Raw genomic sequence first — 25,023 nt, 5'->3', positions numbered from 1 at the left:
GGAAACACGAACCCTGGGTACCCCTGGAATCTCTCATCACTCAAGAGATTAGGGTGTCATGCAACAGTATGGTTGTTACGAACCACTGGGGGGTGGTAAACAGCAGTACAGGCAACGACCATTTTAGGCACGTCCAATTGATGTGCGATTGCCTATGGTGATGTCACCCCCCTCAGGGATGACACCCGGAATGAACCGCCCCCACCACACACCCCTTTCTCTGCCAGTGAGCAGTGGTTAGCCAAGTGTAGGAATGGAAGGAGCCCTGCATTTCAGTTCACACTCAGTTTCTCCAATCTGAAATTCAGTTTTCCACGTTTCTGTGGCCATCTGCAATCACACACACACACACACACACAAGAAACACATTTTTTTGTATGCAGTTTTGACTAAAACACACATTTTTGCAGGCAAATAACTCACTTTTGTTATTTTTACTGATATATTAATGTTGATGCACATTTTCCCTTAGTATCTTCATTTTTGTAAGCATTATTTGGTTGGAGAAGTACACTGCAAAATTCAGAGAAATGCAAATTCCAAAGAATGGTTGTGTTTTGTATTGGCTAGATTTGCCTTTAAATGTGAACTGAATCCCATTTTACACTCATCCCAGTGGAGAGACTTTCTTTGGTCTCTTTGGAACCCACTGCCAATCTACTCTGGTGGACTCCTTCAAATTCAGGTATTCTGAGAGGGAAAAATTTCTGTGATATTATGATGTAATGAGTCGGATGGCCAATCAGATCTTCCGTTGCAGAAAGATAAATGACACCAGGTCAGCCATTGTTTCAGAGGATGCAGGTTGGAGAATTACTTTCAGAGAGCAAAGGGGCTCTTAGACAAAAAGGTAAATACTATTTTTTATGGCACAAAAATAGTTCACGTGAGTCTGTTAGAGAGTTGAGATTTTCTTGGTCCATTGATGCTTCTCATCCGGGTTAATTGTCAAGGCTTTTTCTCAAAGAATTTTAGGAGTTCTGGTCAGGTGAAGTTGCTGATCATACTGTCATCCATAGACAGAGAACTACAGTTCCTAAGTGTAATTGAAACAGAGGTTATCCTGGGGCAGGGGAGATTCTCCTCCTTCAAACCCTCCCATAAGATTGAAAACCTAACTACAGCCTGCATAGATCTATGGTTTAATATGGTTTAATACTACTGTACAAAATCCTGTAGATCATCAGAAATGAGCAGGTAGGCCAACAGGTAAATTAAGGCATAGTTTTGCAGTTTAAAGCAATTAAAACAATTGTTTGTTTTAAAGAAAGTTGGAGTTATTTGACAATGAGACAGAGTGTCGTAGGAAGTTTAGACTTCTTCTTGGCTGGTCTTTAAAGCAGAACCTGCATCAATATCTGCCAGAGATTCTGTAACTGACTCCTGCATTACATACAGATCCTATACTGAACAGATCCAACCCCAAGATTGGATGAACTTCTTCCTAACCCACCACAATTTCTGCTCAAAGTGATGTGTGCCTTTAACTCTTGACCATATGCAGATTGTAGGGTTAGTTCAGTTGAATGCCCCATCTTTGCTAAGTTTCTTTGCTAAGTTAACAGTCCTTGCCCAGTCTGTTAAGCATCCTTTTTGCACATCTAAATAATTGGTCAAGTACAGATGTGTTGCCATAGAAACAGCTAGTTAGTGATACCTCCAGAAGTGGGAATAGGCCCCTCACCTCACCTGGCTGGCAGTTTTCCTAGAAGTAGGGGATAGCTTTTTTCTTAGTCTGGTCTGGAACTGGGATGCTTGACTTGCTCTCTTCTAGGCCTTCCTAGAAACCTTAATGGGGTAGCAAAATCTGCCATGGTGCCAATGACAAGAGCACCTCCATCGTATGCTCTTATTGTATACATGCGTAAATGAATAAAATCATATATCCTAAGGACATCACAACCAAACCATGGGAAAGTGCAGGCATCCTTGGAGTCTCTCACCACTCAGAACCTGGGGTGTGCCTAACAGGATAATAGTAGGTCTCTAAAGATGCTGGTTTATCTCCAATATTTTTCTTCTTCAGCCTCTAGCCACACAGAATGGCTTCTACAGGCACAGCTAAGAAGGCAGAGGGAGAACAGCCATCAAAGTAAGTGTAAAAAGTGTTATGATCCAGTTGGATTAATTGAAATGATCTGTTGGCTTTAGAATACCAGGGTTGGATCAAAGCTATAATTAAGAGGTCATGGCATTCATCTTGCTGTTTCCTTAGACGTTACTTGTTTTTGTGCCATAGCTATGAACTCATGCCCATCTACTCTGCATTGATAGAGAAACTGCCATTCGTGTCCCCAATCCGCACCTTCAGAAGATGAAAGAGGACGTCCTGTATCATTTAGCTCTTGGAACTGGGACCCACAATTTACCTGCCTTGTTTGGAGACGTGAAGGTAAGAAAATAAACGCTGTGTCAGAACACTGAATCATTAAACTCTGTCTCTGATGATTGAAAATTGGATTTGGGAGAGGTACTTAAGGAACACCTGATTACCTAAGGATGGAACTACATTGTTTGGCTGGAGAGCTACATTGCAAATTCTGGATTAGTGTGAATTTTAATAGCGAGCTGTGTTTCACTTCTATTTTTTCAGAAGGTGTGAATTTGGTAGATTCATATTTCAGTGTGAACTGAATTGATTTCTCCCATCTAATATATAATACCAGTAACATTTTACAGAATAGCTAGATCTATCTACATTTAGCAGACTGAGTAATATTATAAAAAAATCTTCCTTTTTCTTTCTTTGAAACATCATTGGGTCTAGTTTGTATGCACTGGTGGAAGCCTTTTGCGGATGAAAGCTTTCATCACATCTATTGCTAAGGAGCTGGCCATCAGGAGCCCGGCCTGCGACTTGCCCAACATCTGTGCTGCGACGGATCGGTACGCCATGTACAAAGCTGGCCCTGTGCTAGCACTTAGCGTAAGTACACAAGCCGTTATCTTACTTATTTACTGCATTGAGTTTAACTCTCACCTTTCCTCTGAGGATCTCAGGGTGGTGTACACACTCCCAGTCACATCCTCACAACAACCCCATGAGGTAGGCTAGGCTGAAAGATGCTGACTGGCCCCGAAGTTCTGCTACTCTTTAGCTTTCATTTCCATTCTGCCATTGACGTTGCTGTACTTCATGAATGGCAAATCTGCTTCGAAAAACTTTTTCGAAGCGAAGGACGGAAATAAATAAATATTAAAGAGTTCAGCCAGGTCTGTTTATTATATTTACCATATTTTTCTGTGTATAAGACTAGGTTTTTTTTCCTTTTAAAAAGTGTCAAAAATTTGGGGGGCATCTTATACACGTATACATCTCCCCCACCCCATTTTCTTAAATCGGAGTCCCCCAAAGTAGAGAGTGTCTTATACACGGGGGCGTCTTATAGACGGAAACATACGGTCTCCAAGGAGCTCAAGGTGGTGTCCATAGGTCTCCTCTTCCTCATTTCATCCTCACAACCACCATGTGAGGGAGGTCATGTTGAGAGTGAGGGACTGACCCAAGATCACTGTGAGCTTTGTAGCTGGGTGGGGATTCGAACCCTGGCCTCTCCCAGGTTTTAATTCCACACTCTGACCGCTACATCATGCTAGCTTTCTTGGGAGCACAGATACTTTAAAAGCAATTATATCCCTGTTCCTGATGTGGGGGGGAGGAGACCCGAGCTATTTGGTATATTTATCTTCAGTGGGAAACTCTTCTGATGATGACAGAAGGGGGCGTTTGTTTGTTGTTCCTTTTCAGCATGGGATAGGGATGTCCTCCATTGCAACTATGTTGCATGAGCTCATCAAACTTCTGCATCATGCTAAATGCTCCAACGTCATCATTATTCGCATTGGCACATCTGGCGGAATAGGTATTTCCTCTTAGTCTTTCCCCCTCCCCCTTCTAAATAAGTGTTTTTGCGGTTGATGGCTGTGGTGCTTAGATCGAACCAGGCTCTCTAAAATCACTATGGGAACTGGATCTATACTGTGAAGTTGATAATACAGACTGGTGAAAACTGGGGGGGGGGTCCCTTTTAAGTCGGTGCCAGCTAAAATGAAAGGAAGTAGTTTCACAGGTGGCAATATGCACCCGTGGACTTGGAAGGCTTTAAAAAAGAGCATTAGAGAAATACATGGATGAAAAGGCATTTCCAGAAATTGAAGGCTCAGTTTTGTTTTCAGATCAGATGCTTCTCAGTATAATTAAAAAAAGGAGACCCAATATAAATACAAATAATGTCTATGTTATATTACTAATAAAAGATCAACAACATGAATACGTTTACAAAATCCCAAAATGCAATGAATCCTATCAGACACCAATCTCAGATGACTGGTAAAAAGGTTGTTTCATCCATGAATCTAAATTTTGTGCTCTTTTGCATCAAGTGGATAGCCATCAAATGGAAAATATCACACACACACAGAGAGAGAGAGAGAGAGAGAGAATGAATGCATATACACATATATATACAGTGGTACCTTGGGTTAAGAACTTAATTCGTTCTGGAGGTCCGTTCCTAACCTGAAACTGTTCTTAACCTGAAGCACCACTTTAGCTAATGGGGTCTCCCGCTGCCACCATGCTGTTGGAGCACAATCTCTGTTCTCATCCTGAAGCAAAGTTCTTAACCCAAGGTATTATTTCTGGGTTAGTGGAGTCTGTAACCTGAAGCGTCTGTAACCCGAGGTACCACTCTCTCTCTCTCTCTCTCTCTCTCTATATATATATATATGTGTGTGTGTGTGTACACACATACAGGTTTGGAGCCAGGATCTGTGGTGATCACCAAACAGGCTGTCAATGCCTCTTTCAAGCCTCAATTAGAACAGATGGTCCTAGGGAAGTCTGTACTTCGCAACACAGACCTTGATGAGAAGTTGGCTGAGGAACTGCTGGAATGTGGCAAGGAACTGCATCAGTTCAACACGGTCATTGGGAACACAATGTGCACCTTGGATTTCTATGAAGGTAAGACTTCTGCAATGCAGCCCCATTGGTCTGAATACTGTGTCTCAGGCAGAGATGGGGGAGAAATGTGATTCAGTTTGAAGTTGCTCAGTCCTATGACCCTGTTCTGTCTCATTCACGCATCGCTAGCATTGCTTAAAAGGTAAAATAAAACATACAGACATGGGCTTAGCCAGGATTTTTGTTAAGGAGGCAGGCCTTTTGTTGGGGGGGGGCAGAACCTCAATTAGCTATGTATTTTTATTGATCTTTATTGTTGGGGGGCAGCTGTCCCTCCCCCCCCCCACCGACTATGTTCATTTACACAGAGGTCCCATTAGTAATGAAGAAAAGGTTCTTATCTTAGTTACTTCCTATTCCAAGGATGACTTTGGATTCTACATTACATGAGTGGAGCATCCTTGTGCAACAGAGACAGACCCTCCAACGTTCCTCAGGTGAAAATAGGGACATTCTATTTTACATCCGTGTGCTCCCCCCCACAACGCCGCCTCCTCTAAGGCTGGAGCAGGAACACAGACACAGTGACCGAACAAAGCAAGCTGGAGCCAAGCGACTGTAATGTTGCCCGCTGTGTCCTGTTGGGGAAGAGGCAAAGGACCGCCTTTATATCCACTCAGCTGGCCGCCATTTGCTTTTATGACATCACAGGGCATCCTCAGCCAATGGCAACAGCTGGGGCAGCATCATCATAACCTCTTCAGGCCTCTCAATTGTGGGTGCAGCTCAGCAGAGATTGATCTGTTCCCAGGGCTTTTTTTCAGGGAGAACTCACTGGAACTCCGTTCTGGCACCTCTCAGGGGGGTGCCATTGCCATTGCCATTCTAAGAGAACGAGGGAGGTGTTCATGGTGAGTTCCAGCACCTCTTTTTCTAGAAAAAAATAGCACTGTATGTTCCCTTGGTTATTGTTAAAACTATTTATAGGTGAGAGGAAGAGCTGGGAGGAGAAGGAGGAGGTAGAGGAGGAGCAGCGGCTCCAGCTAAGCCCGGTCTGAGGCGAGGCTCCGTGGCTCTTCCACTCTTTCAGTCGCTGCCTGCCTTTCTCTCTCGCTTGCTTTCGTGCCACCTCTTCTTGCTCCCAAGATGTGGGCGCTGATGGCCAAAGTCAGCAAGATGGGGCTGATGAGATCTCAGACAAAGAGCAGCAGGAAGCAATTGCACATGCTTGTTTACAAAGCTATGGTACTACCAACCTTACTGTGTGCTTGTGAAACATGGACCACTTATAAACGCCATCTCCAACTCCTCAAATGATTCCATCAATGGTGTTTCCTAAAAATTTTACACATCACCTGGGAAGACAGGCGAACTAATGCCAGTGTACTGGAAGAAGCAAAGATCACCAGTGTCAGCATCAACTTTGTTGGACTGGTCATGTTGTGCTGATGCCTGATTATTGTCTTACAAAGCAACTACAGTGGTACCTCGGTTTACGAACTTAATCCGTTCCAGAAGTCTGTTTTTAAACCGAAACCGGTCTTAAACTGAGGCGCTCTTTCCCTAATGAGGCCTCCCACCACTGGTGCTCTTCCACCGTTTGGATTCCATTCTTAGACCGAGGTAAAGTTCACAAACTGGGACACTACTACCAGCTTTGCAGAGTTCGTAAACCAAATCGTTCATAAACAGGACTGTTCTTAAACCGAGGTACCACTGAACTCTATTCCGAACTTAAAAATCGAAAGCGTAATGTTGGTGGTCAACAAAAGAGGTTCAAAGACCCTCTCAAGGCAAATCTTTAAAAATGTAGTATAAACACCCACAACTGGGAAACACTGGCCTGCGAGCACTCCAATTGGAGAACAGCCTTTACCAAAGGTGTCATGGACTCTGAAGACGCTCGAACTCAGGATGAAAGGGAGCTAAGCGGAAGGCACACTTGGCAAACCCTCACCATGATCAATTCCCACCCGAAAACCTATGTCCCAACTGTGGAATGATGTGTGGATCCAGAATTGGCCTCCACAGTCACAGACTCACTTTTAAGACCATATTTATGGAAAACAATCTTACTCGGCTACAAGTGATCACCAAAGAAGAAGAAGAAGAAAAATTGATGACGTACAGAATAAAATAGACAGACTGAATGAACAAGCCAGTGAGGAAATTTTGAAAGTAGAACAGAAGTACAACAAACTCTGCCAACCATTCTTGCCAAACTCTAAGCACAGGTGTTGATGCTGGCAAGGCCACACTCCTGTCAGCAATTCTGCTGCAGCATCCTGCACTAACTGCAGCTTCCGTATCAAGCATGAGGGAAGCCCCACACAGAGCACATTGCAGTATCCATCCAGTCTTGAAGTAACCAGCACACAAACTACTGTGGCCAGGCTTTCCCAATCCAGGAACTGCTGGATCCAGGAATGGTTGCAGCTGGTAAAAGGCACTTCTGTTTGATGTGGGATTGTCTTTTCTTTTAAAATTGATCTGTAAGCTGCTCTGGGAGCCTTTGGTGTAAAACACCAGTGAAGCAAAAAATATTTAAATAAAGAAATTGACATTCCTAAAAGCTTAGGTAGGAATAAGGGAGAAGAGAGAGCACAAGGAAGTGGTGGAGCTTAGGGGTTTAGTGGGAAACCACAACAGGTATATTCCCCTGACAAAGGCTAGATATTCTATAAGGTCCCTTCCAACAGTTCAATGATTCTGTGATTCTAAGTCTGGAAAGTGGAAGTGAAGGCGAATGCCTTAACCAGGGTGGTCAGAAATCCACTGAAATCTACTGAATATGGAAACAGTCATGTTTTCCCCCATAGAACTCTGGGGATTGTAGTTTGTTAAGGGTGCTAAGAATTGATAGGAAGCCACTATCCCCTTCCCAGAGCTACAGTTCCCAGAGTTCATTCCTTTAAGATGCAAAAGGCTAAGCAATTAAGGTCATAACCTTGACAAAGGAACTGGCCTGACTGGTTGAGCGAGCTTCCTGGTTTCCTATACATAGGATTAAAGATTAGGAAACGAACCACAGGTGTCATCTAGACTGACCCCCCCCAACCCATAACTATCAAAATATGAGGTTGAGGTATTGTTAAATGTGATTTTTCTCTGTGTGCAAGGTGTGTCAATAATATATGATGTGATATTTTTAGGTCAAGCTCGCCTTGATGGTGCTATCTGTTCCTACATGGAAGAAGACAAAATGAAATATTTAAAGGCAGCTCATGAGGCTGGAGTAAGAAATATTGAGATGGAATCTGCCATTGTTGCAGCAATGTGCAATCTTAGTGGTATCAAAGGTAACTCATGCAGCCAGTCTTGATGCATCTGCTGTAGAAATGGTCAAACTTTTACCTATGAATTTCAGCCTCTCAGGTAGCTTCTAGCTAATGCTCAATTCCTATTAAGGTGATACTTTGATCTGGCAAACCAAAATTTCTCAAAATAGTGTGCATGCTTTTGAGTTCTCCATAGTTCTTCATCAGGGTTGCTGGTGGACAAAATTTGTTGATAGTGATACCAAGAGTGTATCAGATATATCTGGCAAGTTTTAAAGGAGAATGTGGGAGGATACATTCAAATGAGACTCTTTACATGCAGGTATCAGATTGCATCAAATCATCCTGGGAAGAGGACGGTGGCCTACTTTACACATAGTGCTAAACTGTGGTTTGTTTAAGCCCGGGACGGTTAGCCACTTTTTTGTCCAGCAGGCCAGAACAAAAAGTAGTCACCCTTTCTTGGGCCACTTTTGATAGGTGGGCAGCTCTGATGTCATATGATGTCCGGTGGTTCTGAGCCCTCCAGAAAGCAGTGGACCTTGCATTAAGTGCCAAATTTAAAGTGTTGAATGTAAGCCCTCTTGGAAGGGAACAGCCCCCTTCCTAAATCTGCATCAAAGTCTTTTCTATCATGCCACCTCTTACTCGCTTTTTCTCTAAACTAAAAAGTCTCAAACACTGCAGCCTTTCCACATAGGGGATTTGCTCCACCCACTTGATCATTTTGGTTGCCCTTTTCTGAACCTTTTCCAATTGTACAATATCCTTTTTGAAGTCAAGTGACCAGAACTGGTATTAATACTAATTATATTACTACTACTACTACTACTACTACTACTAATAATAATAATAATAATAATAATAATCTTGACTAGCATGAAAACAGAATTTGGCCTTTTGCATATCTTCAAGACTTGAATGCTTTTAAATGTGTAGTGGGCAAGAGTGGGATTATTGATTTATTCAATACCAAGAACTAACTTAGTTGGTCTTTAAGGTGCTACTGGAAGGAATTTTTTTATTTTGTTTTGATTTATTCTTGTTCTTGCTTTTATTACATATCTTGTGTTTTTTTATCTTGTATTTTTATGCTGTGAACCGCTGTGAGATATATGGATGAAGGGCACTATACAAATTTTAATAATAATAATAATAATAGGGAAAAGGGGGTGAGTGTTAAATGACTATCACAGCAGCATTAGGCAGCAAGAGAAGTTGGCTTCTGGCTTCTTCTCTTGTGTTCCTTGAAGCCACATTTTAGGTCCTCTCCTGTTTTCTTTCACTGACCTCTAGGTGCTGTGGTCTGTGTCACACTCCTGAATCGACTTCAAGGGGACCAGATCACCAGCTCTCATGAAGTCCTGGTTGAATATGAAGAGAGACCCCAGAAGTTGGTGGGGCAGTTTCTTAAGAAGCATCTTGGGGGGAAGTGACATGTCTTCTTCTTTAAATTTCTCATTTTCATTAAAATCCTGTGTTCCTTCACAAACTCATTTATGCCATTTCTTCCACACCCAATTGCACTACAGTTCATGCTTCATATTATCCATATTCCTCATTCACATTATCATTATAACTGGAAACGAGAGCAAAGCATGACGAACACACAATAAACCTTGGGTCTGGTTTGGAAGATTCAGCTGGTGCAGAATGCGGTGGCCAGACTGCTGATAGAGGCATCTAGCAGACATGTGACACCATTGTTAAATAGCCTTACTGGCTGCCCATCTACCATGGAAGTCCTTGTATTATTTTACCATGTCCTGAACTACTTAGCTCCATGGTACCTCAGGGACCACCCAAACCCTTATTTCCCAGCTCGACCACTGAGGTCATCTGTTGTTAGTTGTTTCCTGAACTGGTGAGGCTCATCTGAGGTCAAAATAAAACTGAGCCTTCAGTGTTATAGGTCCAGTTTTGCAGAATGCTCTTCCAATAGAGATGTAACAGGCATTTTCTGTTTTAACTCTTAAACACCTGCTGCAAACTTTTCTATTCCGCCAGGCCTATGCAGGCAATTAAGAGTGCATCTTTCTGTGTTTTTATCTGTAAGTTGCCTTGAGTCCCAGCAGGGAAAAAGACATATAATAATATTTATAATAAAAGTAGCTCCCTCTGATGAAGGTTTCTCCCCCGCCTTTTTACGATTTTTTAAGGTTTGTACGTATTGGTCTCTACCACCCTTCATTCAAAGTTCCAGGGTGCTTCACAACAATTGCCAATAAATACTGGAGCATTGGTTTTGTCAGGTGCCTTAAAATGCCAAGTCCTGGTGCCAGTCCTGAAGAGGGCCTATAACCATTATTGCAAGAGCCTCTTTGCTGCACATTCGCTCAGAAGAAGGTCCAGCTGTGTTCCACACCTCAAAATTACACCTTTGAAATTTTGGAGGGTCTGTTTCAGTTGGCATTTAGTTGGGGCACCTTGCAGTGCCAATGGCTTTATCGCAGAGGCAAGAATTTTGCTTCCTCTCATATTTAGGATTTTTGTACTTGCAACATTTTTTTAAAGCTTTTAAAAAGTCTCTTAAAGGAAAAGATTGTCATTTCTTGTGGAGAGGTTAGCTTGCTCATCTTCAGGTAAATTACTTATAGCAAGGTGCCTTAGACAGTGTCAGAATATCAATCCATCCATTGTCTACACTGACTGGCAGCAGCTCACCAGCATTTCAGATTTGTGACATTTGCAGCCCTATCAGGAGATGTTGCTCAGGATTAGTTGTTGTTGTTATTATTATTTATAATCTGCATGCAAAGCAGATTGTCTAATCACTGGCAGAGGAAGGGGGGTATGGCCCGCTCCGGGTGTCATCCCTGGGGGGGGGGTGACATCGCCGCTGCCCCTGATGCTCGCTGCAGGTGGCAGTGCCCCTGTGCTCACTGTGCTGCCCCTGTGGGTGGCTTGCCCTGCCTTGGTGCACAGCATGTGCACTGTTCTGGGTGCTGGAACAGCATTCTGCGTGTGATCCTTTCTTCATGGGCACCCCAGACTTGGGATTTTTCTACTGCATTTAAAAGGAACAATACAGAGCACAAATACACCTGGCTAAGAGTGGTAATCATTGAGCGATTGGCAAAGCCCTTATAGGTATATTCTGCCTATGTGACCCCTCTCATTGCAGTTGTGCCACAGCTGTATTTCCAGTGCCAGAAATTTGGAGAAAGCAAAAGAGTAGGGACTGGATCCCTCAGAAGCCCACCCACACCCCTATGTCCGTGGTCTTTACCCCCAATTCTGCAGTCTCTGATGAGGAAAAGCCCTCACCTCATCTCTTCTAGGCTCAGGCAACTGAGAAATTTTATGAACATCAAGAGGAGCAATGAAGTGGCCCCGCTCCAATGCCAGGAGCAGCCTGTGACACTAAGTGAGTAAGTACCCCACCGCAGCCGCCACCATTTTTTGGAAGGGAAGGGCAGGAATAGGCTAGGGTGGCAGGGATTTGTTGGGGAGGGGAAGCTAGTAAAAAAATCAAAAGAGCCAGACTGATGTTTCTGACCCAAGGCTCATCTGGTCCAGCATCTGGAAACCTACCCCAGTGGCCAGCCAGTTTTGTGGGGTCTGATGAAGATGCTATTGACTTAGAAAAGAGAAAAGGCATTTCTGGAGGAAGCAGGTGGCAGAGGCAGCTGATTGGACAGGGCTGGGCGACAGTTGTCAGTTAGAGGACCACATTCTCTTGTGAGCCACATTCTGGGAGCTGCAGGCCAAGACTGGCCCCTAAGGCCTGGGCTGTGCCACCCCTGTAGTAGGACTTTGCTAAAAAGAGGGAAATCAAAGAGAAGTCTCTTGGAATAATCTTGGAAGCTGCTAAGGGATGAAATAACTTGCCCCCATGTCCTTCTCTTGTTGCAGTTGTGCCACAGCTCTTCAAGGCTTTCCCAGAGCCTGAGGTTAGTACTGGGGGAAACAAAAGAGTAGGGACTGGATCCCTCAGACCCTTTGCCCACTGAATGTGGTCTTTGCCCCCCAATTCTGCAGTCTCTGAAGCGGAAAAGCCCTCACCTCACAATAAACTGACAGCCTGACTTTTGCCATTTCAGCCATTGGACCTTGAAAAGCTGTTCTTGATGCAGCTAATAGGGACTTGTATGGAGGCCACACAGAGGGGCTTCCCAAAGCATTGAGCTCCCTAAACATCTGGCTGCTGAAGGAATTTTAGTGAGTGCGTAAGTTACCTGTTATGTATTAGGTTTAACACATTTTATGTTACAAGGCGCGTTCTAACCAATCATATAAGCGTTAATAATAATATTATAATAATAAATTTTATTTATATCCCGCCCTCCCCAGCCAAAGCTGGGCTCAGAGCGGCTAACATCAAATGTATAATACATTAACATAAAATCAGACAATCAATTAAAATACATCCTCAAATCAGATCAGGATCAGAATAAAATCCAATCAGATGGCAACCCGCAGATTAGGTTGATAGACGAACGTTCTAATGGCAAGTAAGCGCATGCACTTTCAACTGTCAACTGTCAACTTTGAACAGTCAGTTTGTGCTCAGTTTATTATTATGTTGTCCAGTCAGTTTGGTTCTTGTGTTCCTATGAGTGAGCTGTTGTCACTGACAAATGTTGAATAAACTTAGTTGAGGAACTTATACTATCTTGGGCTTCTGACTTTTTCCGAACATTTAACATTGGGGATGAGGATGGGATCGATGAGCTCCCACCGGCTGCCAGAGGCCCAAGACCGCAGCGCAGCGCCACCGCCTGCCGCCTCGCAGTAAGCGCAACCTCAGGGCCACACTGGACTCAGCAAATAGTCCTGGAAATGGGACAGTGCCTGCTGCGTCTTCACAACCACCCACAATCGCACAAGCGACTGCTCCAGGTCTGAGGATGGCTACCAGTCATAGTCGACCGCCACTGGACTTCGATATGAGCCATCCTGCAGACTGGCCACAGTGACTCCGCCGAATAAGGAGCTATGTCTGACTACAAGGCTTCACTAGGAAGGCAGACAAGGTGGATGTGCTACTGTTGGTGCTGGGAAGTTCTGCCATCATTTTACTGGAAGGCCTGATGGCACCCAGGGACATAGAGGCATGCACTTTCGATAAGCTGACACATTCTATGACAAGACACCTCGCGCCTCAGCCAACTAAGAACGTGCCTTGTAACATAAAATGTGTTAAACCCAATACATAACATTACCCTTACAGTGGGAGGGCCTGGGATGGGATTTGGGAACGTGTTGTGGGTCTGCCTGAGAGGAGGACCGTGCAGGCATACGGCATGGAGTTTTCCTTTCCTGCAGAAAGCAAAGCATGGAGTTTTGGGTTGGAGCCATCCTCCAGATGCCCACAGAGGGACCTGAGTTTTCTCCCTTGCTCGCTTTCAGGACATTCGCACCATCATCCATTCAACTTTTCAGGCAATCACGGAGGAAGAGAGCGAGGAAGACAAGGAGGTATGTCATTAGTTTTGACTTCTCTTTACAAGGCTCTTTCTTCTTCACACACTTCAAGACCCATGACTCAAAATCTCTTCTCTTTTCCCTCCTCGCACCCCCGCACCCCCTTCCTCTGCCAGAGATTAGACAATTTGCTTTGCATGCAGATTACAAATAATAATAATAACAACAACTAATCCTGGGCAACATCACCCCAAATTAACCATCAAATCACATAGCATGTCCATGGCTACAGCCTGCACCAAAAAAATCACGCCCCCACTGTTGCCTGGGGCCGCAATGGTGCAAAAACGTGATTACAAAGGAGGATGAGACACAAACTCCCCAGACTGGATAAAAATGTTATGCAGCAGTTATGGTGGAGGGACTATATTTGTTTGGTTGTTGATTGTGATGTTCTGTTTTTATTAACTGGTTTTGTAACTGTTGTTTTTTAAACTGTTTTATATACTATTCTTTTTAATGATTTTAACTGGTTTTTAAACAAATAGAAAAACAAGAACCATTAGACATTTATCCAGCAGTACATTGATGGTGCTCTGTCCATTGACTTTAGATATAAGCTTACACATTCAGTGCTGTGGAACCAACTGCCATCATTAATAGTCATCAGCAGTTGTAAGGTTGTAGCAACCTCTGCTTCAGAGAATCTGAATAAGTATGTATATACACCAAAGCTCATACCTAGAAAGCTTATACTTAGTTGGTCCTTAAGGTGCTACTGGAATTATTTAAAAAAATTTTTTTAAAAAAAGATTATTTTAAAGACTGTCTTAAGACGAAAAGACTTGATTCTCTTAAGGGAGTTGTTTTGTGTGTGTTTTTTACCTCTTTTAATAATATATATTTTTTAATCTTTCATCATGTTATTTATTATGACATTCAGTGCTTGTCATCTAAAGTCTTGGCTTATACAGGCCCCGCTCTGCCATCAAGTCTCTAATTCTACATAACCCATTTTCCCTTCACCTCTGATATTGTGGCATTTTTATCTCCAATCCTGGAAGCTGGATGATCAAGAAAAGGTAGTAAAGGGGTGCAACAGACACCCTCACTGAAGGCCGATGCTGAGTAACATGACTGATTTTATAGGTGTGTTAATAGATAATAGACAAATTGTGCCTCTATAGCCACAGCAGGCGCTGTAACCTTCCAACAGTTTGACTTCACCTCCAAAGATGCACTTCTCCTTCGTCTCCCAAAATAGACAGATGCTACCCACTAATAGATTAAATTCTCCGTTACTAACCCAGGAGAGGACTGGAAAATGCTTTGTGGAAGTGCTTATGTTTAATCTGCAGCAAGGTATCAAGTTTCCGTGAAGGCTGCCCAGTGGCTACTCATTCCAAATCCAGAGGTTCGAAGTCTGAGGAGACACTTCTGAAACAAAACTACATGTTTAGCTACACTTTTGGGGTATTTAAAGCCATGGTTCCCAAATTGGGTGGTACTGCCCCCTGGGAGGTAGTGGGATTCCCCATCTAAGAGCCAAGGTGGTGGCAGGGGGGTGCTGGAGGTGTGAATGCCTATGAGACTTTTAAAAGTTGGCATCACTGAATCAAGTTCATCCATGTTGTCGAATTAAGCTACATAGTTTTAACTGGATTTTAAATAAATGTCCCATTAATTGTTCCTGTTTTGAATTTTTTAAAATTGCTTTATTGAATATAAAAAAGAAAAAAAGTCAACAAAGGAAAAAATCAAATGATGATACAAATTACAAAAAATTAAATTAACTTCTTACAACTTATATTATGACTTCCAGTCACCCCATCAAGAGTCCTAGGTTTCTTTTGAGTAGCACTTTTCATTCTCACTCCAATCTTCTCCCACATTTTTGTTTTAATAAGGTTTTCTATGTTCAAATGGGAGTCATTCTATTTTTTAAATTTTTATTAGATATTTCAACGCAATAATTTTAACAAAAATACATCATCCATTACATTATCAGTTTTTATCCATCCATTATCCTTGCTTAATCTTGTAATTTATTCAGATGTTTTATCCTGTGCTTGTGTCTTTGTCCTTATCTGCTCCAACATTTATCAGTTAAAAAAAATCCTAACTGCTATTTTATTTATATGTTTTTTTTTTGTTTTTTTTTTTTTGTTTTTTATCCTGGTCTGTGACCGTAATAAAGTTCATTCATTCATTCATACATCATCCACATTGTTTCCCCCCCTCCATTTTCCCTCTCCCCCCCTAAACAGAAAAGCCAACCCCCCCCCCCAGACTTTCCTCAGCTCCTTTCTCTGGTTTCTCAACACATCTTCCTGTCTGCATATTGTAAAATTGTAAAGATCCTCAAATTATCTATCAATGTATGACAATAAAGAGTTTGTGAATGTTTATTCAAAACCTGCCAAACACTCCAATTCATTTTGTTGCTTCTTTAAGTATTTCGTAAAAGGTTCCCATTCATCTTTAAAATCAAAGTTATCCTTGTCATGTAGTTTGTGTGTCAGTTTTGCCAATTCCGCATAGTCCATCAGTTTTTCCTGCCACAGTTTTTTCGTCGGGATTTCCTTATTCTTCCATCCTTGTGCTATTAAGACTCTTGGCACCATTGTCATGTATATAAAAATATTTTTTTAATTTATTTGGCAGGTCTTTTCCCACAATCCCTATATGGGAGTCATTCTAGGCCAGCCAGAGAATTCATATTTTTACAATGCTCTTTAAGATATTTTCTGTAAATATCCCACTCTAGTGAACAATTGATCTGTATTATCTCTCATTCTTCCTGTCATCCTTGCTAATTCTGTGTATTCTAATAATTTTGTCTGCCCCTGTTTTGAATTTTATTGTGTCATAGTCTTCCTTAGTGGGTTGTGGAAACCTCTATTCTGAAAAATGCTTTTTGTAGGGTAGTAGGCACTGGAGATGAGTTTATGGGATCAAAGGGAAAGTGGCACGAAAAAGTCTGGGAACCACTAGAGTAAAACGTGAGGGAGACGACCTTGTTCCAGGCACACACTCTTTACAGAGGATTTTAAACAGCACTATATTCCAAAGCTCTGCTCAGGTACATTTTCCCCACCTAAAACAGCCATCAGTGTTCCTAAACAGGAACCTCCATTCAGTCTCTTCTAGAATTTTACTTTCACTCAGGGAATCAAAACTGAGTTGCTCTGCCAGATAGTCTAATCCCTGTCCCCTAAGAGTCAACTCCTGATCTGGCAGTTAAACTACCAGTTTCAAATTTAAACTGCCCTCTCTGTCTCCCCAGATTGGCTGATAGCCCAAGCAACTCTCATTGGCTGTCAGGTCACCAGGAGGCAGGCCCAGGGCTTGTCCATCACAACATCCGGTTGGGAAGAGCTCTCCTTCCTTTTTCTCTTTTTCTCTAAAACTTTTGGTTTATAGTAAAAACTCAGATAGAAACATGAATCACTAGGGGAGATACATGAAGGAGAGGATACACACACTCTGGGGAGATGGGGCTGCACTTTCCCAGGGTTTGGTTTCCTTGTAATGAAGGTAAATGGAGACCGTGGTGCCTTTAGGGTATGCAGGTTTATTTCCACATATGTGCAGCCTGAGGATAGGCTGGAGGGGCTCAAGGTATTAACAGATCTTGTTTCCCCAATAGGGTTGCAGGGATGCTCCAAGTCACAGCTTTCGGTTCAGCCAAGTGAGACACGTCAACAACACCTCAATCCCTTCCATATGTACCACTGTGATTGGAATTTTGAGGTCTTAGATATATGGTAATGTTCATAAGTTACCAACCAAGCACATACACAGATCAGCAGAAGAAGACCGAACTGGAACCATTTTGATTCCTAAACTGACCAAATGTTTTCCCTGCAAGGAATTGAGCAATCAGCATTTTAATGGGTGACAGACTATCAGGAAAGGCAATCAGATAACCTGGCAAACAGGAAAAACAACATTCAAAGTTCTGTTTTAGACCACCTTTTTGTGATGTAGGTTTGATGTGACTGAGGGGTGGTCTCGGTTACACCCCTTCTGTGATGTATGTATGATGTTTCTGGGGGTGGTCTTGATCTACAGTGTGGCAATTTCAAAAGTCTTTATAAGGCCTTGCGCACCATTTTTCTGGGTTCCTCCTCTCTCCTGCGGGTGAGGGGAGCACCCTGTTGCAACAGATCAATAAAGATCAGGCTTACTAGCTGCTTTGCTTCTCAATATTCTCTGGTTGGCCTCTGTTATCTTCTACCAATAGGGAACCTATGTAAGGACTCTATATGGGCTCTTGGATACCCTATAAGGGAAAAGAGCAATTTTTGTTTACAATACCACGTTAGGAAGAGTGTTGTAAACAGGACAGAGTCTCAAACAAAGATGGTGACTGGGTCTTCTGCTTAAGATGGCAACAGGCCAAGCAGAGCTCCACAGATTTTAATTGATTTTTAACTTGTTTTAAACCAAGTATTTTATTTACTATCAATTGTTCTTTTAACCTGGAAGTTGGAGAGCAGAATAATTAGAAGATGTGAGATAAGCAATAATTAACAAACTTGGAGCTTATCTGTTCTGTCAGCATCCCGTTTATCAAGTGGAAGCATGGAAGGTGGCTGAATTCAACACTGTAACTATTGAGATTTTAACACGCTGGCTTGGTCATGTACACAGAATGGAAGATGGCAGGATCTCCAAGGACATGCTCTATGGGGAACTAGCTTCAGGCACTGAGCCTGGTGGCAGACCAGCTCCTTGTTACAAAGATGTCTGCACGTGCAACATGAAGCTTCGCAACATCAACTGCAACATGTGGGAATCCCTTACAGATGACCGCAATGCCTGGAGACAGGCAGTAAAGTTGTGTATCCGTAGCAGTGACCACTGGTGAGAAGAAACACTGGTGCATCTGCAGCAGCACAACCGGATGCCTTCGTCTGCCCCAACTGCAACAAAACATGTCTCTCCCATATTGGTCCATACAGCTACACCCTGCGCTGTAGTCCCAGGTGCCAGCAACAATAGCAACCTAGCTCTTCTAGTTTCGGATGAGAGCACTTAACAGCCTAGCTAAGACCATTATCTTACAAAGAAACTTGCCTCATCAGGTCAGCAGCCTCTTCTACTAACTCTCCTGGATACAGGTCCACATGCCTGGAAGGGACCCACAGATATCATCCAGACTGACCCCCTTCAAATCTATAACAATATAAAATGTTACAGAAATGATGGGGGGGGGCACATCTTTAAAGTAGTTACAATGTTACAAATATTATGCCTGAATGTATCCTTTCAACTTGACAGCTCAGGGAAGATACCTAGCTTTATAAATTCATATAAAAACTGTAGTTTGACCGATTCTCTTCATTCCAACGCCATTTTGGCCTTAGAGGAAAGGACTCCTTCACCTTTCTCTCCTGCCATAATCCCTCAAGCCCCCACCCAGGGAAGTGCTCAGGGGTGACAATTGCTGAGCAATTAGTTTCCAAAAGCCCATCACCCTACTTGCCCCCAGGGTATGGATGTGCAAAGGGAGCTCTATTGTCCTTTGATAGTGGGCACCAATATGAGTTTGACCAGGCTGTGGGAGGCAGTGGAAGACAGGAGTGCCTGGCGTGCTCCGGTCCATGGGGTCACGAAGAGTCAGACAAGTTTAAGACTAAACAACAACAACAACTTGAGAGGTGCCTGGACATGTTTTGTCTATGCTAATCTTGTACCAAGGTTATGTCTGGACATGTTTGCCTATGCTAATATTGTTAAACCATGTCTACCCCTCCCCTTTTATGACATGTCAGTGATGTAAGGATGATGTATCAGTGATGCTGTACAAACAGTATTCTGGGACATGGTGTTAATGGAGAAATCTGAGGGCTCCCTTAGACCAAAAACAAGGACACCAGCCAGGAATACCAGAGCAAAACAGCAGCCAGTAGGCTTGGTCTTTATTGAAGACTGTCACGACAGGACTCCCACCTGCCACCAGGTGAAACAAGATGGAAGCCCCGTACAAAAGAGAACCCAAACTTTTATTAGCTGCTAATCCCTATGTTAAAAGGGACACAGGTGGTGCTGTGGGTTAAACCACAAAGCCTAGGATTTGCCGATCATAAGGTCGGTGGTTCGAATCCCCGCAACAGGGTGAGCTCCCATTGCTCAGTCCCTGCTCCTGCCAACCTCGCAGTTTGAAAGCACATCAAAGTGCAAGTAGATAAATAGATACCGTTCCGGCAGGAAGGTAAACGGCGTTTCCGTGTGCTGCTCTGGTTCGCCAGACACTGCTTAATCTTGTTGGCCACATGACCTGGAAGCTGTATGCCTGCTCCCTCAGCCAATAAAGCGGGATGAGCGCCACAACCCCAGAGTGGGACACGACTGGACCTAATGGTCAGGGGTCCCTTTACCTTTACCTAATCCTCATGTTACACCCCCCCCAAACTACATCACTAATACATCATGGTTACATCATGAAAGGGGAGATCTGGTGGCAGTAATCTGAGCATCCTGGACCCTGCCCCATGCCTCCCCTTGCCCTCCACCAAACACCCATCAACTGAAACAAAAGAGATATTTACATTTCCCTGTTTCCCAGTCGAGTAATCACACCCTTTTGTCTTCATCTGGATTTGTTATTTCTGGAATGGCTACCTGTCTGGCACTCAAGTATCAGGATGCCAGGGATTATCACTTAGGCAGAGGGGCTGCTAAGTAGCTGAGCTCACACGTCTATATGAATTTCTGAACTTTTCCCAGTGAGCCAGTACATAGATACATTTATCAGTGAATTGTTACATTTGGTATTGTGCAGCAGAGGCCCTTTGAATAGATAGGAAGAAACTGTGATGAAGTGTTTTGTGGGGACAAATCACAAAAGTCACAAAAGTGATTGCGCTGATTTCGGTAGTGGGGTGCATGTGCATGATATTGCTGTAAGAGGGTCGGGGTCAGAGAGGGGCATAAAGGAAAATGACCCTACCAATATCAAAAGTATAGAAGAATGCTTCATTTGAGAATGTATCATTTTTGCAGTCTCATGTATCATTTTGCTCATTTTGCTGTGTCTTTTTCATTCACTTTAAGAATGTGTGTCTTTTCCATTGACTTTTAAAAAATGTATCTGAATGTATCCTTACTGAAATGTAATTTTCCATGAATGTATCTTTACTGAAATGTATTTTTCCTCAATATGCCGTACTATGCTATACTTTTCTGAATGTATCCAAATGTATTTTTGAAGAATGTTCCTTAAATGTAACAATCACTTGTTTCAAATGTATTTGACTCAAATGTATTCTAAAGCTGCTAAAAACACTCCCCACACCACACTGCCATCTAGTGGGTCCGCAAATAATATCATGAATGCACACAAATAACAGCTCAAAAATAAAGTAGTTTTATTTGCCAATAAGTGTGCAAACATGAGACTATCACACCCGAATTGATAGCAATGCAGAACAGGATCTCATATTTACATTGAAGCCATTTCCCCAGCCTCACAATCTGCATACTGATTATCAGCAGCTACGGAGATTTTTCCTATAGATAAAGGAAAAAAGCCATTAACCAGATCCAAGATAAATGAGAAGAAGCTCAACACATATTATTCCAGCCCTCCAGCAAAATTGACACCTCCTAAAATCTTACAACATTCTACTTAAAGGTAAAGGTAAAGGGACACCTGACCATTAGGTCCAGTCGTGACCAACTTTGGGGTTGCGGCGCTCATCTCGCTTTATTGGCCGAGGGAGCTGGCGTACAGCTTCCGGGTCATGTGGCCAACATGACTAAGCCGCTTCTGGCAAACCAGAGCAGCGCACGGAAACGCCGTTTACCTTCCCGCCAGAGTGGTACCTAATTATCTACTTGCACTTTGACGTGCTTTCGAACTGCTGGGTTGGCAGGAGCTGGGACCGAGAAACAGGAGCTCACCCCATAGCGGGGATTTGAACTGCCAACCTTCTGATTGGCAAGTCCTAGGCTCTGTGGTTTAACCAATAGCGCCACCCTTAACATCCTACTTACCTTATGTGAATCCCCTCTTCACCTTTGCTGTTATTGATCTGTACAGAAACCAAAAGGTATAAGAGTCAAGGCAGCTCTTTTGTTCGGTTGTTCTCACTGTTCTTGTTACGTGAGGGAGGACCCTGTTGTAACAGTTTTTGTTTTTCCTGTTATTTCAATAAAGATCAGACTTTGCTTTTCGCCAATCCTGGTGTGGTCTCTGTCATTTCCCGACCGGTGCGGAGCCTCTACAACCGCGCTCCTTTCGAAGTCCTGGTCCTGCTTACGAGGCAAGGACACCTTTGGGGAAGCAATTATTTATTTATTTCATTTTCTGCTGGAGGGGCAACCCCCCCCAACCTATATATAAATTCTTGCAACAGTGGGAAGTTTTAAAAGTCTATTTCTCCCCATGCTCGGGGTTCTTACTGCTGTTTGAACCTGTTGTGCAACAAATAAAGGATTTAAGTCTACTGATTGCTGTTTTGTTCCAAATTACTTGGCTGGAACAACCTTCTTTTACTGACCGCATGGACCCACGGGGAACTTGGACCCCAGCGAGCTGGACTGTTGAGTAGTCTTTCACCCCCATAATTTTTCCTTATCAAAAACAACAAGTGAATGGGTGGTAGGTAAAAATAAAAAGGTAGAAGAGTATAAATCCCAAGAACCAAAAAGACATGAAGAGCCCAGGCCCAGAGGGAGAGTCCAAGAGGTCCAGCATTATTAAGATTTTACAAATATTTCCAAAAAATACCATATTTAACCAGAAGAACGGCTCTCAGGTGTTGCTTATTTACCGGATATGTATAATAAATGTCCACCAGGTGGCAGCAAAGTCCATCAGTGAGGCATCACCTCTAAGTACCTTAAGAGGATGTCAAAACAAAATAAAAAAATTCCTTCCAGTAGCACCTTAAAGACCAACTAAGTTAAGAGGATGTGTGAGTTTTCGGACGCTGCTTTTTTATTTTTTGGTACCATTTATTTAATGTGAGGACTGTGACGTTTTTCCATCCCTGAGTAGTGACCAGTCTAACAGCAGCCAGGAGAAAACCAATAGGGGTTTACAAAGGGAAGGGGATCAATGTAACTCCCTGTGAAAATGGAGAGGAGGCAGAGTTTAGGGTCTAAATCCAAAGGACAACCCAAGATGATCCTAATTTCTGTCAAAACCTGCCAGCAGAAAGCATTAATATGGGTGAAAGAGCACCATAGGGTGGCAGTAGGAGCCAACAGCCCCACAGGCCTTTTCTTTTTGTGCCAGGTGCGTAGGATTTATTGAATGGATTTATGTCCCACCTTTCTCCCAAGTTGGGATTTGAGGTGGCTTCTAAAATTTAACCCGTCCTTCGGTCCCAGCGCCTGCCAACCTAGCAGTTCGAAACCACCTCCGGGTGCAAGTAGATAAATAGGGACCGCTTACCAGCGGGAAGGTAAACAGCGTTCCGTGTGCTGCGCTGGCTCGCCAGATGCAGCTTGTCACACTGGCCATGTGACCCGGAAGTGTCTGCGGACAGTGCTGGCTCCCGGCCTATAGAGTGAGATGAGCGCACAACCCTAGAGTCTGGCAAGACTGGCCCGTACGGGCAGGGGTACCTTTACCTTTTACTAAAATTTAAAAACAACATTAGAAAATCCAAAGTAATTAAAAACAAAACTGGTTCAAAACAATAGTTAAAATACACCAGAAAATGTTTAGAACCAGCAATTAAAAATCCATTTTGCCCTGTGGCCAGCATCGCCTGCACTTAGTTTCCAAAGGCCTGTCTGAACAGGAAGATCTTAGCCTGCCGGCAAAAAGAAAAGAGAGGGGGAGCCAGTCTGACCTCTCTCAGGCAGGAATTCCACAATATGGAATTTTTAAAGCACCCAGAATTTGAAAATATAGTGGAGGAGGCTGTGAGGGCACTTTAGGAGTGTTCCACCTCATGCAAAAGCTTTAAGGTGCCTTGTCACATTACAAGCTCAGGAACGACTGAATGCGCCCCCTTCACCTGGGTCCAGACGGTGTGTCACTCACTGCTTGGCTAGTCTACTGCCACACCTCATTCTTTAAATAGCCTCCTACGGCAGCAGTCTTAATCTCTCGAGATTTTTGTACTTAAATATGATAAAGATCCAGGAATGTGTTTTCATTCTTGCTTGCCATTGGGTGGGGGCTGAAAAACAAGCAAACAGAGAAAACACAAAGAACTTGGTTAGTGTGCAAAAAAAGGTAAAGGTAAAGGGCCCCTGACAGTTAAGTCCAGTCACAGACCACTCTGAGGTTTACAGGTTTTACAGGCCGAGGGAGCCGGCATTTGTCCGCAGATCGTAAATTAATGGGTTGCAGTTTTACTCAGAGTAAACCCATTGAAGTTAAAGGAGATGATTAAGCCGAGTCTATTAATTTCAACAGGGTTTACTCTGCTCAGAACTTAGCTGAAGACAACCATTTTAAAAATCAGTCAGTTTATGTTTGTCGTGTCCATTCATTTCCACGATCTTACTCTGAGTATCAGTAACACCAGATTCAGCCCACTGGATGGTTGTGAAGATTATAGTTCAATAAGGTGCACAATGAACTTTGAACACCTAGAAATGCTAAATATTGTTAAATAAATTGTTAACTTCTCAATGACTGCAAAAAACCACATAACCATTCCAACCTTTGATTTTAGATCCCTGATACCTTATATATGCTTATATGAGCCTCTTTTCCAGGCTCAACACCCCCAGCTCCTTCTTGCTGCTGCTGCTGCTGCTGCTACTGCTACATCATCATCATCACACAATTGATTGATGTTAAGCTTGTGGTCTGCTATGACCCCTAGGTCCTTTTCACTGCTGTCAAGCCTTACGGTTAGTTCCCTACCGTTACCTATGTGGAATGTGGCCAACTGCCGTCCAAACACATGTTCTTAAGTGGAATAACAGTTGGCTCTCCTTACTTCCTAGAAACACCTCGCAACAACACAGATGCATCGGGAGCAGGACTTATTGTTGTTTCCAAAGGAATTCCTGCTCCGAGATTCTGCCAGAACGGTTTTGACATCAACAGGGGTTGTTGGCAGTCATGTAACCAGAGCAAACAAACAACAATCTGGATGGTTTCACACCTGCAAAACCGCAGTGGCGTGGATTGCTGTTCCACAAGACTTTCTCTTTTGTGGTGTAATAATAATTATTATTATTTTAAACACCTTTTAAAAAAGTAAAAAAAGTGCACACTCAAAAATGCATACCCATCCTATTATTATTATTATTATTATTATTATTATTATTATTATTATTATTATTATTATATTTACACTAGTCTTCATTTCAACTCAAATAAGACATTGAAGACATCAAAAGAAACAAAAAGCATCAAAATATTTCAATGGCTACTAGCCACAATGGTTCTTCTCTGCCTCCACAGCTCACAGCTGGAGGAAGCAATGCTTCAGAATACCAGTTGTTGGAAACTATATAAATGTTATTGAAATTGCCTTCGGAACTCCCTGC

At 42.9% G+C, this 25,023-nt stretch overlaps 1 protein-coding gene and 1 long non-coding RNA gene across 3 annotated transcripts; one reads left to right on the top strand and one right to left on the bottom strand.

Annotated features, from left to right (window-relative positions):
* The first annotated feature begins 99 nt into the window (after window positions 1-99).
* Window positions 100-9,676, top strand: LOC307204455 (uridine phosphorylase 1-like). Of its 2 annotated transcripts, none has more exons than XM_079956036.1 (8): window positions 100-850; window positions 2,027-2,092; window positions 2,275-2,392; window positions 2,768-2,926; window positions 3,749-3,863; window positions 4,757-4,966; window positions 8,059-8,205; window positions 9,481-9,676. In XM_079956036.1, the coding sequence occupies exons 2-8, from the start codon at window positions 2,043-2,045 to the stop codon at window positions 9,618-9,620; spliced, it is 939 nt and encodes a 312-aa protein (XP_079812162.1). In that variant the 5' UTR covers window positions 100-850; window positions 2,027-2,042; the 3' UTR covers window positions 9,621-9,676. The 2 variants fall into 2 exon arrangements, with proteins under 2 accessions (XP_079812162.1, XP_079812163.1); XM_079956037.1 differs by having other exon boundaries at window positions 2,240-2,392.
* An 11,227-nt stretch (window positions 9,677-20,903) lies between these two features.
* On the bottom strand, window positions 20,904-24,515 carry LOC307204465. Its single transcript, XR_013833702.1, has 3 exons — window positions 24,209-24,515; window positions 23,532-23,696; window positions 20,904-21,069 (listed from the first exon to the last, which is right to left on the bottom strand). It is a non-coding gene; the product is annotated as an uncharacterized lncRNA (long non-coding RNA).
* Window positions 24,516-25,023: the final 508 nt, after the last annotated feature.

The sequence above is a fragment of the Podarcis cretensis genome (genome assembly GCF_951804945.1).
Source record: "Podarcis cretensis genome assembly, chromosome: 15".
In the NCBI taxonomy this organism is placed as follows: domain Eukaryota; kingdom Metazoa; phylum Chordata; class Lepidosauria; order Squamata; family Lacertidae; genus Podarcis; species Podarcis cretensis.
The sequence above is the reverse complement of the archived record's forward strand: the minus strand, read 5'-3'. Positions and strand labels throughout refer to the sequence as shown.

What these genes read in the sequence shown, in the direction of transcription:
- LOC307204455 (XM_079956036.1), top strand. Translation starts at nt 2,043, where the DNA reads ATGGCTTCTACAGGCACAGCTAAGAAGGCAGAGGGAGAACAGCCATCA. An exon ending in CACCTTGGATTTCTATGAAG is followed by an intron (nt 4,967 to 8,058) that starts GTAAGACTTCTG and finishes TGATATTTTTAG; the next exon opens with GTCAAGCTCGCCTTGATGGT. An exon ending in CAATCTTAGTGGTATCAAAG is followed by an intron (nt 8,206 to 9,480) that starts GTAACTCATGCA and finishes ACTGACCTCTAG; the next exon opens with GTGCTGTGGTCTGTGTCACA.